General features: G+C 44.1%; 1 protein-coding gene across 1 annotated transcript; it reads left to right on the top strand.

Moving 5' to 3' along the window:
• The first annotated feature begins 6661 nt into the window (after nucleotides 1–6661).
• On the top strand, nucleotides 6662–12337 carry KCNA4 (potassium voltage-gated channel subfamily A member 4). Its single transcript, XM_005492326.4, has 2 exons — nucleotides 6662–6800; nucleotides 7608–12337. Exon 2 carries the CDS (start codon nucleotides 8414–8416, stop codon nucleotides 10379–10381), a length of 1968 nt encoding a protein of 655 aa, XP_005492383.1. The 5' UTR covers nucleotides 6662–6800; nucleotides 7608–8413; the 3' UTR covers nucleotides 10382–12337.
• The last annotated feature ends 2094 nt before the right edge of the window (nucleotides 12338–14431 follow it).

Below are 14431 nucleotides of genomic sequence, written 5' to 3'. Positions count from 1 at the left end.
AAACAATGACCAGTTGGTAAACAATGTTCCAACCACATTCCAAAGCAGCAAAACACAGGAGAAGCAAATGAGATAATTATTGTTTCCCTTTTTCTCTGAGGCTTCTCATCTTCCCAGGAGAAAAATCCTGGGTGAAGGGATTTTTCAGAAAATATGAATGTGACACTTCAGCCACCAGGATACAAAACAGCATCAGCTCTCTACGGGTTATTTCTGATTTGCATATGCAAATTATTTATTGGGATGACTTCTTAGCCCAATGAGGTTATGACAGCAAATATTTCCCAGCTTTTCCTGCCTTGTGCAGACAAACAAAGGGTGCAAATCCTCCCTCCCCTGCCTGTGGCAGCTCTGTGTGAATGTGAGGGAAGGCAGCCTGTGATTTCCAGAACACCATTTCCTCTTCCCTCTGGAGAAAGGGCTGGATGCTTCATCCAATATACAGAATTTAATATTTCCTTGCATTAACTGCACCTCAGCCCTCCCAAGCATTTCTGTAAATGATCCTCAATGTTCTGAAGTGCAGGTCTTCTTCAAAAGGGTAATTTTAAAAGTATTTTTAGTAACTCAATTTCTGCATCAGTGTTAAAGCAATTTTTATATTGCCTTAGTGCTACCTATTTTAACTTCTTGTTTCCCAGCTAGTCCCTGGAGCCCAGACCAATGCCAATACTCTGGAAAGGGCACTTCCATTCTGGAAAGGCTTTCCTCAGTAAATGTCACACTGAAAACCACCAGAACTATTTGCTTACTTTGTAGCATACCAAAATAAAGGTTATCATAGGATTTTTATACACTGTTTGCTAGTTCAAAATTGGCCACATTTATTTCATTTAATGATCTTAATAATTCATTTTTTCTTCAACTTTGTATAGTAGTTAAGTATTGCACCCTACTAAAGTTGGTTAATTGTATGTGTTTATTCAAGCTGGGAACATCTTTTTCTCTGTTACCTCTGTGCTTAATACACCCCTGAGATCATACAAGAATATCTTCAAAATAGAGAGGTTTAATAAACTAGAGGAAATTATAATTTACTGGAGAACAGTTTTTTTTGACCAATACACATGGCACTTAAAACTTCCAGACATCCAGCTCCCATGTGAATCTCTTTTTGAAGCCATTAGGAACAGGATTGAATATATTCTCATTTTTGTCAACATAGTCCTCCTTATTAAAAATTTCTTATATTTTCTCAGATACGCAAGGCTGGTTAAAAATGCACACGTGTTCCTCCAGAGTTTGTGATCGCATATTTTGGAAAAAAGTGTAATCAGACTTTTGCCTGGTTATCTGAATACTCTGACACAGTTCTGCTACATGTCACCAACTCAGACCCAGCAGAATGAGTATCCTATTAAAACACGGAGCAATTTTCTGTATCCTTATTACATCAGGAGAAGAATGATCCTCCAGAGCAAGGGTGGCATGAAAGCATCGCCTCTCACACACCTACAAACATCAAAGGGAAAGGCCTGTGGTCCTTCCTCTGTTGATTGCTGAATGTTATGAGGTCTGGTGGCTGCTTCTCTCCTCACCACCCTCATCTGGAGTCTCCCCTGGCTGTTCCGTGTTTGTCAGCAGGGTGACAAAATGATGCCAGAGCAGACTAAGCTGGCTCTGACCCAGAGATTCATCTGGAAGCTACATCTGACTATCATCAATTTGTGAGCCAAGACACCTGTGTACCTACTGCAGTTTCAGCCCTGAATCTTTTGCAGGAAATGTTCTAGTCCAGTAAATTTATGTTTATCATCTAATTTATGTGTAACAATCAGTGTAAGTAGAGTCTTCTAGTATGGTTTGGAGTGCTGCAACTACAGTGGTGCATCCCTACTTTTAGTCTGATCCTACAGTTCCCTCACCCACATCTTCCATTCATTGCCATTTCTTAAACAGGAATAGTAAAAACATATTTAATAGAAATTTATGATCATCTATCTCCTAGAACTTCATAGAAATATCCTTTTTTACCTACAATTATGTATGTAAGCTATGTTTGATGCCATACTTAACATCTGAATTTCCTTTTCTTACATGCTTCTTCACATAACATCTTGCTACTGCACATTCCCGGGCCATGAGATGCCTGAATTTCCAGCTAACAACTATGAAATATTTTAACAGGAATAGTTTTGAGATATTTTGACAATATCTTGTCATACAGATGTTTCTTTACAGTTGTTCCTCAAGTCATGGTTAACTTCATAATGCAGATTTACATTAATTATTGTCCTACTGTCTGATTTTTCTCCAGAATAGTCCTTATAAAATCCCAGGGAGAAATAAGTCTACCACGCCCTCATAATGTTTTCTCATCTGGACAAAAATATATGCAAACAGGGATTTTTAACAACATCTGATATTTTCAAGTTTTGTAATCATTGCACTTTCTGTCAGCATAGTTGGAAAACTGGGTATTCAGAATAATACATTTATTGTTAAATGCAGAAATAGAGCTAATCAAATGACATGGTAATTTAAGTAATTCTGTGAAACTAATTCATCTCCTTCATGATTTAATTAAAATAACAGTTTCCAGACTGCAGATCCACCCTTCTCACTACTACTTGGTATATCTGTAACAAGGCACTGTGCATGATCCAGGCTCTTCCATTTCAGCTAAAACCAAATTATTAGGGGGGGAAGAAAAAAAAAGGTGATAAATAACCCATGTTATACTGGATAGAAAAAGGAGGTCAGCATTATGATTGATGTGCCTGTGGGTATCTTGGAAATCTGGTTCCTCATTTAGAAGCTTTCTCTCCAGACTATCCTTATTTTTTTTTCTGCTGTTGTCGTTTTTCAGAATAGACTGGAGATGAGTCCCTGTCTGCTCAGAATGAATGGAGAAATATTCAGGCCCAAAAATAGAACATATGTGTTATTTTTATCCTGTTTTCTGAGTAAATCCATACTCTGGTACAAGAAATCACTCTCCAAGTAAAAATACCATCAGTTTTTACTGCTGTTCATCCTAAATTCAGTGGTGAATGGCCATGGTTTTGCAAACTTTCCTGAGAAAATATGGAAGGGCTGCTGTTCTCTGGAGCATCAGCTTCCTTGGGTTAGCCTGCTGAAGCACGAGGAATGAACAGATGTGCTTTTCATACAGGTTGTGTGCAAGAACTGACTGAGGATAAGGCTGTGTTTCAGTCTGCCAAGTGTCTCATTAAATACTGCCAGTCATATTCAAAAGAAGAGTACTTCAGCCAGATTCTTTGACAGGGGAGTCTTACAGAGCCTAGTTAGTAAAATATGAATAAAATATGAACTTCCTGAAGTGATACAACCGCTGGGAGACAAAACTTATTTGTGGAGGCAAGAATTCATTGCTACCTTGGTACCTCAGGGGTCTCTAGCACTGCAAACAGCTGAGAGGGGGTGGAAATGCAAGTTCTGAATCATGTTCCAGAAATGCTGTAGTGACCACAGCCTTTTTTAGCTGGTTATCCCGAGTTCCCATTGCTACAACATTTTGCTTGTTTAGAAAGGAGCCCTTGATCTCATAGGGATGATCTTACAGATGGATGTGTTGCCTTGAGAGGTGAATAGAAATAAATAACAATGAAGCAAGCATAGGAAAGAGCAGAGGAGCAAAATGAGAGGTTGAAAGGGAAGGAGAATAATTCATGGTCTGGAAGTGCAGTAAGTACTGAGCTGTAGTTCAGTTTTATTCACTGCAAAGATTACAGCAGGAAGGTGAGGGCTGGACTGAGGCCAGACCCTGCCAGTGTGAATTGCAGCATAAATTAATATTGGGCACAGAAACATAAATGAAGCTTTGTAAACCTCATGTTCCCTTTGTATGGAGATGTATTAAATGGTTGTGCATTTTTTCATAGTTAAGCAGTGATGCATATTTCTCACCTACATCACTGTAAAACAAGACAAATCTGTGTGGCAGCATTCCTTAGATATCCTTTACTAAAATGTAACATTTCTATCAAAGATAGTGATGTGTAGGTATTCTCTCTTTGTTCTACCAATAATAGTATCCCTTATCAATGTGAAAGAGCAGAGGAAATGTAATAGCTCTTAAATAAATATTGCTCTTTGAACACTGTGAAAACACAAAGCTGAATGAAATGAGTCACAGTATTCATCTGCAAGTACTTTAAGCTTGTTTTTTGCTTTTAAATCAGTTAAAAATTGGATCAAGTAAGATCTTTGAGCTAGATTGAATTGCATGTGGTTACATGATCCCTATTACATTAGAATGCATTTAAAAAGGCACAAAAAAGCTATTCTGCTTCTCCCGTTGTCAGTTATGTGTGTATAGAATCATACACCACAGTTTATTTACCTCTGCTCAAGAACATGCTTTAGCTATTAGAACCAGAAAGAATAACAGTGCTCAAAAAGGAATACCAAAATGATTGGTCTGTTTCTACTTGTCTTTTTCACTCAAATGTCCACTGAATTTTCCATTTTAACATTCATGAGATAATGACAAGACAATGCATCTGAGATTTTGAAAGAGAAGTAAAAACTAAATAAGCGATTATATTTTTGCCCCAAGTCCTTGAAACATCTCAAAAAAGAAATAAAAGGGTGTTCAAATCCTACTGATAAAAAGCAACAAAAGACTTGCTAGAGAATGAAGGGACTGAACTCTGAAAATGCCCCTAGAATTCAACTTTACTGATGAAGGAGTGAGTCTAGGTGCTCCTAATGAGCCAATAAATTTACCTATGATAACTCTGGTATTTTTATAGCTTCATACATGTCCTTGTGCTGAAGTGATGGCTGTGGTTTGATCCATGACTTTGGCATGCTCCTGTGCCAGGTTACAGAAGAATCTGGGTTTTGGTATTGGAAATGAATTTATAGATGTTTAACTGCATGCAAAAGCACCCAAATTTTGGACCGCTTTTGTGCTGAGAGAAGACATCATATTTTAATGGCGTTCGGGATGACATTAGTGATTTATCTATATTTTTCACTTTATATTGACTATGGAACCTGAAGTATTGTGATGGCTGAAAAACCCAGCTAGCTCTAGGTGCTATTTATATGTTTCACAGTACTGCTGGCAAGACTTGGGGCCTGGCATCCAGCATGTTGATCTGGCTGATCCCCCGTGCTCCCCTATGCACTCACAGGTCATCCACTGAGGGAATGGGCAGTCACTGCTGTAGGCTGCAGAGACACAGATGCATCATAACCCACATGGACAATGTGGGTTGTGTTGCTGGAGATCTAAAGGCAAATAGGCACCAGGCTCTCGAGGTTTCTCTGTGGAGGAGCACCTCGGCAATGAAAGAAATGCCCAACCCACTTGCTGTGCATGCTGGATTTGCCTCCAGCTGCAAACACCTTGAGGCAAAGTGTCTGGTGTGAGCGCTGCCTTTGAGTTCTTCTCAATTCAGTCTTTTTTTTTTTTTTTTTTGTTTCCTTGAGGGGAAGCAGGAGTGTCCACAGCAGAGTTGGAGGTGCAGTGTCAAATATTGTCAAGCTGCATTTTCACAGCCATCCTTGCAGAGAGTGGAATGTGCCACAGCTGCAGCTCTCTAGGTGCAGAAGGAGCAGGCAGTCTATGCCCTGCTCGTGCTGCAGCTGGGAGAGGGAATCCGTGCAGCCATTTGAGGTGTTAACTCTGCCAAACACACCCTCCAGCCATGAACTAGGATCGGCTTTCTGTTCAGGTGCAGAAGTAGGGCTGAGAGTTGATTTGGCTTCATTTGCGAGGTGGCTGCAGGAGCAGAGGCAATGCTGGCTCGTCCAGCCGGGGGGCTCGGGGCCGGGCGAGGCAGCGGCGGGCAGCTGCGGCCACCTCTCCTCTCCTTCTGGGAAACCTGATCCGGGCTCGGCTTTGCAATCTGTTGGAATTTATTGGAACGCGGACCCTCAACCCAAGCGTTTCGCTTCCTTCAGGGCACGCCCAAGGGAGCAGAGGCTTGGCTTGGCTTGGCAGCATCGCTCCGGGCGGGCAGCGCGGGCACAGCGGCTGCGATCACTGCGGCGTTGGCAGGGCGCGGGGGGCGAGGCGGGGGCAGCAGCCGAGCCGTGCTGAGCCGTGCCGAGCCGATCCGATCCGTGCCGAGCCGTGCGCGGCGCAGTGCGGGCGGCGGCCGCCAGGGGCCGGCGGCGGGCCGGGAGCGGCGGTGGCAGCGGCGGCGGGCGGCGGCTCCGGAGCAACAGGGCCGGCTCGGAGCGCCGGGGGCGCGGTGCCGCGGGCTGGCCCCGCTCCCGCCTCCCATCTCCCGGCTCCCGTCATCTCCCGGCTCCCTCGGCCGCCAGCTCCGCTCTCCGCGCTCCGGCCGGCGGCTCCTCGGCCGCGTCCCCCCGGGCTGGGACCACCCAACAAGTGGATGGAGCGGGCGGCAGCCGGCGGAGCCCCGGACGCGGCGGGGGCAGGCGCCGCTCGCAGGCAGCCCCGCCGGAGCCCGGCTCCGCGCACGGATTAGCCAGCGCTGATTTATTTACTGACAGACCTGCCGCCAGAGCCGGGCTTGCGGAGAGCGGCGATCGCGCCTGCCCTTGCACACGACAAGCACACACGACCAGCACACGCACAGCGCCTTCGTTTTCCCCGTGGGGACGAGAGCCTCGCTCGTTGTTGCCTTGTGGCCAATGCCGAGGCGAGCGGGAGCGGCTGCGGCGGTGCCCGGTGCGCCCAGCCCCGGCTCGCTGCCCCGGCACCCGGCTGGAAGGGGCAGAAATAAGTGGCCAACCTGTGGTGCGCACTGACCGCAGGCACCTGCGAGTGTGGATCAGCCGGCACAGCCCCTCGGCACCGCTGTCACCCGGTGCTCTCACCAGCGGGAACAGCGCTGCTATTTCTCTGCCTAGGATCAGTAAGTATAACGGCGTTTTTAGAGTCTTCTTCTGCATGGCACGTAGGTACGGTTTCAAAAATAGCGTCATTTAATAGTTCGTGTTCACCTTCTCTAGCGTATTAATAGATGTGGCTATAGATGAGGTTTCTGTTTCAAAGGGGGGTGTGAGGGACTGTGTATTTTTTGGTGTGTGTGCTTGCATGTAGATGTTGCTTCAGTGCACCTGCAGTTGTTTTCTTGACATATCACGGTGTTTTCACTTGGCTGAGCATTGTACGTGCCCGTTCTCAAATTAAATCCAGCGAGATGTTCATTGTGATCGAAACACGATTCTGCTGTAGATTAAAATGTAACATTCCCGCACCTGATTCTGCAAATACAACAGAAGCTCTTTGTCTAGATACATTTATTCTTTAATGTTTCGCGTGGATATATGTAGGTGTATCTCTTACGTATGTGCTCAAAGACCTGAATGCACTGTGTGTTGCAGTATTTTTATTTGTTTTTATGTGTGTTGGTGTTTCAGGAGCATGCATATGTTTGTGTATGGATGCAAGTGCTTATATGGGTGGGGATTTTGTATCTGTCTCTATATATATGTGACATACCCACCCACATCCTTACCCACGGAGTCGTTCAAAATCTCTGTGCATGTGATGTGGGTGTGTGTGTAATGTAGAAGTGTGAATAGTGTGGGCAGGAGAAGATTTGAATGCCATGGTAATAGATGACACAGTTTCATTTGATCGGTGTGACCTTTTAGGAAAACAATCCAATCTTTTCCCTTTTTGTTTTTATTTTTGTGTGTTTGTGCATGTGCCTCAGGTTAAGTGCTTCTTCTGCATGACCATAACCAAAGGGTGACCCATCCACTCCCTTGTGTCCTATGGGGACCTCAGAGCCAGTTTCTCAGTCTTCATCTCCTTCTCCTCCTCCTCCTCCATCGCCTCCTCCTCCTCTTACCGCTGCTGCTGATGCCCTGGGTGCTGCTCCCAGGTTTGAGACATTGTTGACAGGCTGAAGAAAGGATTTGCAGAGACCTCCTCACTGTGTAAATGAAGTGAATGGCTGGAATTAACTTCAGCTCTCCAAGAAATGACATTAAACAGTAAGTGTGCTAGACCAAAGCATTACCAGGAACAAATAATGAGGAAAGAGACTATTTGCATTTGGTTTCAATGATGAGCTAAAACCATCTGTGGAGAACAGGTACCCTTTGGTTTGCATATTTTTTTTCTTTCCCCTGAGGAATGCAGCCTTTATAGCCTGCGAGGCAGTCATGATTCTGATCAGGTACAGCTGTGACGGCTGCAGGAGATAAATGAAAATAAAGGGGCTTGGTGGATGGAAGAACAAGGTCTCAGCTGTTCTCTGGCCCAATCTGAGAATTTCATCTTTTCTCATTAGCTAAACAGTAGTTTGTGTCAAACCTTCCAGAGAACAGGAAGATGTGGCTCTGTGGTTTTCCAAAGTACAGATTCAGCGCTACCACCACGTTTCCCCGCTCGACGCGCAGGTGACCGCCCTCCGAACGCTGATGGCTTTGAACTTCCCGGCTGCCAAAGTCACACTGTAAATAGCGCAAAACCTCGTCAGGGCGAGCGCCCACAAACCAAAACAAGACTTGCAGGATGGAGGTGGCCATGGTGAGCGCCGACAGCTCCGGCTGCAACACCCACATGCCCTACGGCTACGCGGCCCAGGCGCGGGCCCGCGAGCGGGAGCGCCTGGCCCAGTCCCGGGCGGCGGCGGCGGCGGCCGTGGCGGCGGCCACGGCGGCGGTGGAAGGTGGGGCGGCGGGCGGAGGGGGACCCTACCACCACTACCACCAGGAGCAGGCCCGCGGGGCCTCCTCCTCACGCTCAGGCAGCCTGCCCCGCCGGCAGAGCGGCAAGAGGAGGAAGAAGGGCAAGAAGAGGAGCCACCACCTGGGCAGCAGGGAGTGTGGGGCCTCCTTCCCCTGCTCCGAGCTGCTGCCGCTCAGTGGTTCCGAGGAGAGGATACTGAAGGACTTGAGCGAGGAGGAGGAGGAGGACGAAGAAGAGGATGAAGACGACGAGGAGGAAGGGAAGCTCTACTACAGCGATGAGTATGGGGAGGATGAGTTTTCCTACTCGGACCAGCCGCCCGATGACGGGGGAGGCCCTGGGGGTTACAGCTCCGTCCGCTACAGCGAGTACGAGTGCTGCGAGCGTGTGGTGATCAACGTGTCGGGGCTGCGCTTCGAGACCCAGCTGAAGACCTTGGCTCAGTTCCCGGAGACGCTGCTGGGGGACCCAGCCAAGAGGGGCAGGTACTTTGATCCTCTCAGGAACGAGTACTTCTTTGACAGGAACCGGCCCAGCTTTGACGCCATCCTGTACTACTACCAGAGTGGTGGCCGGCTGAAGAGGCCGGTCAATGTGCCCTTTGACATCTTCTCTGAGGAGGTGAAGTTCTACCAGCTTGGGGAGGAGGCCATGCTCAAGTTCAGGGAGGATGAAGGTTTTGTCAAAGAGGAAGAGGAAAAGGTTTTGCCAGAGAATGAGTTTAAGAGGCAGGTGTGGCTGCTGTTTGAGTACCCGGAAAGCTCCAGTCCAGCCAGAGGCATTGCCATTGTCTCTGTCTTGGTCATCTTGATCTCCATCGTCATCTTTTGTCTGGAGACTTTACCAGAGTTCAGAGATGACAAGGAATTCGTCATGTCCCTGAGCTTAGGGAAGGGGCTTTCCAATGAGTCTCTCCGCCTGGACGCTGGGGAGCACACCATCTTCAATGACCCTTTTTTCATTGTAGAGACTGTGTGCATCATCTGGTTCTCCTTCGAGTTTACAGTGCGCTGCTTTGCGTGTCCCAGCAAAGCACACTTCTTCAAGAACGTCATGAACATCATAGACATTGTGTCCATCTTGCCTTACTTCATCACCCTGGGCACGGACCTGGCGCAGGAGCAGGGCAGCCAGCAGGCCATGTCCTTTGCCATCCTGAGGATCATCCGTCTGGTCAGGGTGTTTCGCATCTTCAAGCTCTCCAGGCACTCCAAGGGTTTGCAGATCCTGGGTCACACGCTCAGGGCCAGCATGAGGGAACTTGGCCTCCTCATATTCTTCCTTTTTATCGGAGTCATTTTGTTTTCCAGTGCTGTTTACTTTGCAGAAGCTGACGAGCCTGCCACCCATTTTCAAAGCATCCCAGATGCCTTTTGGTGGGCCGTAGTGACCATGACTACGGTCGGTTATGGGGACATGAAACCCATAACCGTGGGTGGGAAGATAGTCGGGTCCCTGTGTGCCATTGCAGGAGTGTTAACCATTGCTTTACCAGTGCCAGTGATTGTCTCCAATTTTAACTATTTCTACCACAGAGAAACTGAGAACGAAGAGCACACGCAGATGATGCAAAATGCTGTCAGTTGCCCTTACCTCCCTACAAATTTACTGAAGAAATTTAGGAGCGCATCATCTTCATCCACAGAGGATAAATCAGAGTATTTGGAGATGGAAGAAGGAGTTAAAGAATCTCTTTGTGTAAAGGAGACTAAAAGTCAGGACACGGGGAATAGCAGTGAGTCAGAGAAGAAAAACTGTGTAAATTCAAATTCTGTGGAAACTGATGTGTAGTTTTGAGCGTTTCCAAATATATTTATGCATTAAAGAGTGCAGTGAAAATAACGAAATATGCAAACAAGAGTCTGCAGCATACAGTAGTATGCCATTTAATGGTTAAATACAAATAAAAAGCATTGCTGAACATGTATTACATATCAAGTAAGTGGTACAACTTGAGGAAAGGATTGCTAGATCTGATAAATTTTCAGACTTTATATTTTTATTAGAATGCAAGTGTTTTGCACATGAGGCTGAAAAATTTATTAAAACCAAGTCAGTTTTAAAGTGAGTGCATGAACTGTCGACATCACTAATAACAGCTCTGTGGTAAAAGTTGGCATTCAGAGGTATTTACTATGTAAGAAACAATGAAGTTTGGTAGTCATTTATCTATTTATCAGTGCTTTAATAGCAGCTACCATAAATCATTGGATACCATAGTCATTGTTTTTCAAATGGTAAATTTATTGTAAAAAGATATTCTACAGAAGATAGATCTAAATTTTTTTTTTTCTTGAAATCTATAATGCTTGTTTTTAACTGGAAATTTACTTTGGAAAGGCTGTTGACCCTCCAGAAATTGTTTATTTTTATAACTCTCTTTGGAGGCATTGCAGCATTTGTTGTCTAATAATGAAAGAAATGAAGTAAGAGAATTGTTAAACCTGGTCTGACTGCAAAGGCAAAATGACTGGAATGCTTTTTTGCACTACTTTATATGCTGGAGATATATCGAAAGAGACTTCATACTGTGAATGTTTACTAATGTAATAGTTCAATGACAATCATTGGGAGAGTGAATTCTGCATCATATTTTATTGTTTCTTCTTCCTCTGTGATGCTGATGGCAAAACAGCTGACATGACATCAATTCCATACACTTTTTGATTATGAATATCTGTGATCTGGAAAAGGATTGTGAAGTAAAATTTTCTAATCAAAATTATTTGAAATCGGTGTTTTCTACTGATGCCCTCAAGAAATACCAACCTAATTTATATTTTTTTTTCTTTTTCTGCTTAATTTAGCATTCAGAGTCTATGATTAGTACATGCACTTTGTCAGTATTGAGGAAATTTGGTGTATGGGAGGAGCAGGTAGAAATAATAAGATACTCAGTTGTTACAGTGCTGACAATTGAGGATTGCTGACTTTTAATAATGTGCTATTATTATTGGTGCTGCAATTCCCCTTGATTACAGCTTTCACCCATGTATATTTGAAGCAACATTTAAGATCTAAACCAGGCATTTGGGGTTTCAAAAGGAACACATTGGGTCCCATGGAGTCCTTGTGAAAGCATTCCATGGTTTCTCTTCACTGATTTTCAGGCCAGCTATGTTTTGCTATGTGTCAAAACCTCCCAGTGCCCTTCCTAGGAGGTTCAGGTTGGTGAAGATTAGCTGGCCTGCGGTATATTCCAGAGTCCAGAACGAGATAGGTGAGATATTGCTGCATACAACATAAATAATAGATTCAGAACAAGGCTTTTTCAGAGTTGCCATTACCGAGGGAAGGCACAATTAATCCGTCACTGTTTTTGAAGAGGCACTGTGGAACATTCCAGATTATAAAACTTGAACCAAATTGGCATATGCACTTTAAGGTCCGGGACAGGCTGTTGGGGAAGGAAAAAGGACTTACCAACACCACAGAATGACAGTAGTTTGCAATGTTCATTTAAAGCTGAGTGGAGATGGAGGGTTTTTTGCAGGGAGAACTTGTTGGTGACTGACTTACAGCAACAACAGATGCACTCTGAATTGGGCATCCATGATATTACACATGACAAGCCTTGTTTGCTGAATCCAGTGGCACCAAACAGAGCTGCAGACACAGGCTTCTCTTTAATGGTTGGGTTTTGCCTTCATAGTTTTTCTGTGAGTCTCTTCGAAAAGTTTCTCTGCTTGTCTTCTTTTGCATTGCAGAAAAATAAAAAAAAAAAGACAACACACAAAAGACTGCGTTGTGCTGAGCCCTGCTTCAAAATGTGTGTTTAAGTGTCTGATTCCTAATTTAAAAACACTGAGCAGGCTTCACTATATTTTTGATGTGAAGCATTAAAGAGAGCTCCTTTTTATTGTGGTGGTGTCAATCCCAGCTGCGCTTTGAGTGAAGTGACTCAGTGACTTTATACATAGGCATTTGCCAAAATTTAATGTTACATTTCACTCCAGCTGACCTGAGTTCAACGTGCAAAATATTTTTTTCCACAGAGTCAATATCAGCAGCGAGGATGAGTGTTCTATAAAACCTGTAACTGAAGTATTTCTTTCACAGATAGCAGTTAATGGCCTAAAGGGCACGAGGGTTCTCTTGCTGAATGGCTTGGTCCTGGTTCTGTCTGACACCAGGGAGCATTTAGTGCCTGGGACCATGGCAACGAGGTAGGAGTGAAAGAAACACTGAGCAGGTGAATAAAGAACATAGGGAAAATAAGTTCTGTGTGTTTGCAGCATTGACTGGTTGGAAGGGGAGGTGGTTCATAAGAGGTGGGATTTCAGACCTCTGATGGAAAGGAGAAAACTCTTTGAATCACTTTGAAAATGCATTCGTGCTGTAGCCAGGGAGCTCAGCATGAGGGAAGTGCTTTAATAAACAGCTGAGACCAGATGCTGACAAACGCCTGTTCAGGAGTGCTAGAAGATGCAGTTTGTTGCAGCATCAATTTCATTTACAGCTCTGTTCTTCATTACAGCCTCTGCTGGTTTTGTCTTCTATAGGTAACACAAAAGAATAGTGATTGCTATTAATATCAAACTGGTTTTTTGCTCCGTTTCCTTGATACATGACTGTTAAAAAAAAATTTAATCTTAACTTCTTCAAGCACTCAACTGTTCATTTAAACAAGTGTGCAGTGTCCATGCTGGGCTGTTTTCTGAGCAGTTCCTTGCTCTCAGAAGGAGAAGCTCTGACTGCAGGGGCTCCTAGCAGTTGGCAGAGCAACGTTCTGGGTGTGTCCTCAGGTAATGCTGGAGCCTCCTGCAGTGAATAAACACTTGGTCATGATAAATAGGATCTACAGAGCTCAGTGCTAGGCTGTGCTGTCAGCATTCTGAATCACAGAAAGAATTGTGCATTCCAGAGTGGAAGCAAATACCTCTACTTGGGTTTGTAATTTGATTTTTCAGCTATCTGTTGGTCTAGTCACAATATAGTTTTATCATGCCAAAGTCCTACCACTAACATGCTAAAACCCAAAGATCCCAAGTGCTTTAAGAAATAGAAATTTGTGTTAAGTATTACTTTGGTTGAAATTTTGTGCCAGAGAAACCCTTTAATGGCGCTGTTATGGCTCCAAATTACTGCTCCTGATTCTGTCAGACCTTTCCTAGTGACACTGACACCTCTCAGAAAAATAATTTTATTGTGATTTGGGCATTTTACATTTTTAAATTCTAGTGGTGAAATGCATTCCTGATGTAGCTGATGTGAATGGATTTACACTGGGGATCATTTTAGTTCTACTAATGTAGTTCAAATGATTTCACATTGACATACATTTCAGCTAAAAATAATGCAAAATGAGATATTTCAGGTTTGCTTGCAGTGGTGAAAATCTTTGGAGGAGTTCCATTAGAATTCATGGAAACACAGCAGCACCAAATCCGATTTCAAATATAGTCTGATAGTTAACAGTGTGCTGGCATTTATTTAAAGAATTTCCTAGGTATTTTTATAGTTCTCTTAAGTGCCAAAGCCAGACTCATAAGGAGAGAGTTTTGCCAGCTGAAGCACTGGATTTAATGGCTGGCTTTAATTTAATAAGATTCATATTTTTTTTCTTTATTACATTTCTGATGTTACATTGGTTCCTTGAAAACATCAGCCTGGATGCTGAACTTGATGCCAGAAGAAATGTGTAACCCAATTAGAGTGAAAGTTCTTAGTGTTCAGTTAAGATTTCTGAATTGATTCAACAAGAGGCTAATTCCATTTGATGGAAAATACAATTTGTTTGTATTTGAAGGAAAATATAATTTGTTTTTATGTTGAAGGAAAATTCTTCTGCTTACATAGCTTTTCATGTGTAGAATCCACCTGTGTGGTGTTCATGTAATG

This window comes from Zonotrichia albicollis, chromosome 6 (assembly GCF_047830755.1).
Source record: "Zonotrichia albicollis isolate bZonAlb1 chromosome 6, bZonAlb1.hap1, whole genome shotgun sequence".
NCBI classification, from domain to species: domain Eukaryota; kingdom Metazoa; phylum Chordata; class Aves; order Passeriformes; family Passerellidae; genus Zonotrichia; species Zonotrichia albicollis.
The sequence above is the reverse complement of the archived record's forward strand: the minus strand, read 5'-3'. Positions and strand labels throughout refer to the sequence as shown.

What these genes read in the sequence shown, in the direction of transcription:
- KCNA4 (XM_005492326.4), top strand. Translation starts at nt 8,414, where the DNA reads ATGGAGGTGGCCATGGTGAGCGCCGACAGCTCCGGCTGCAACACCCAC.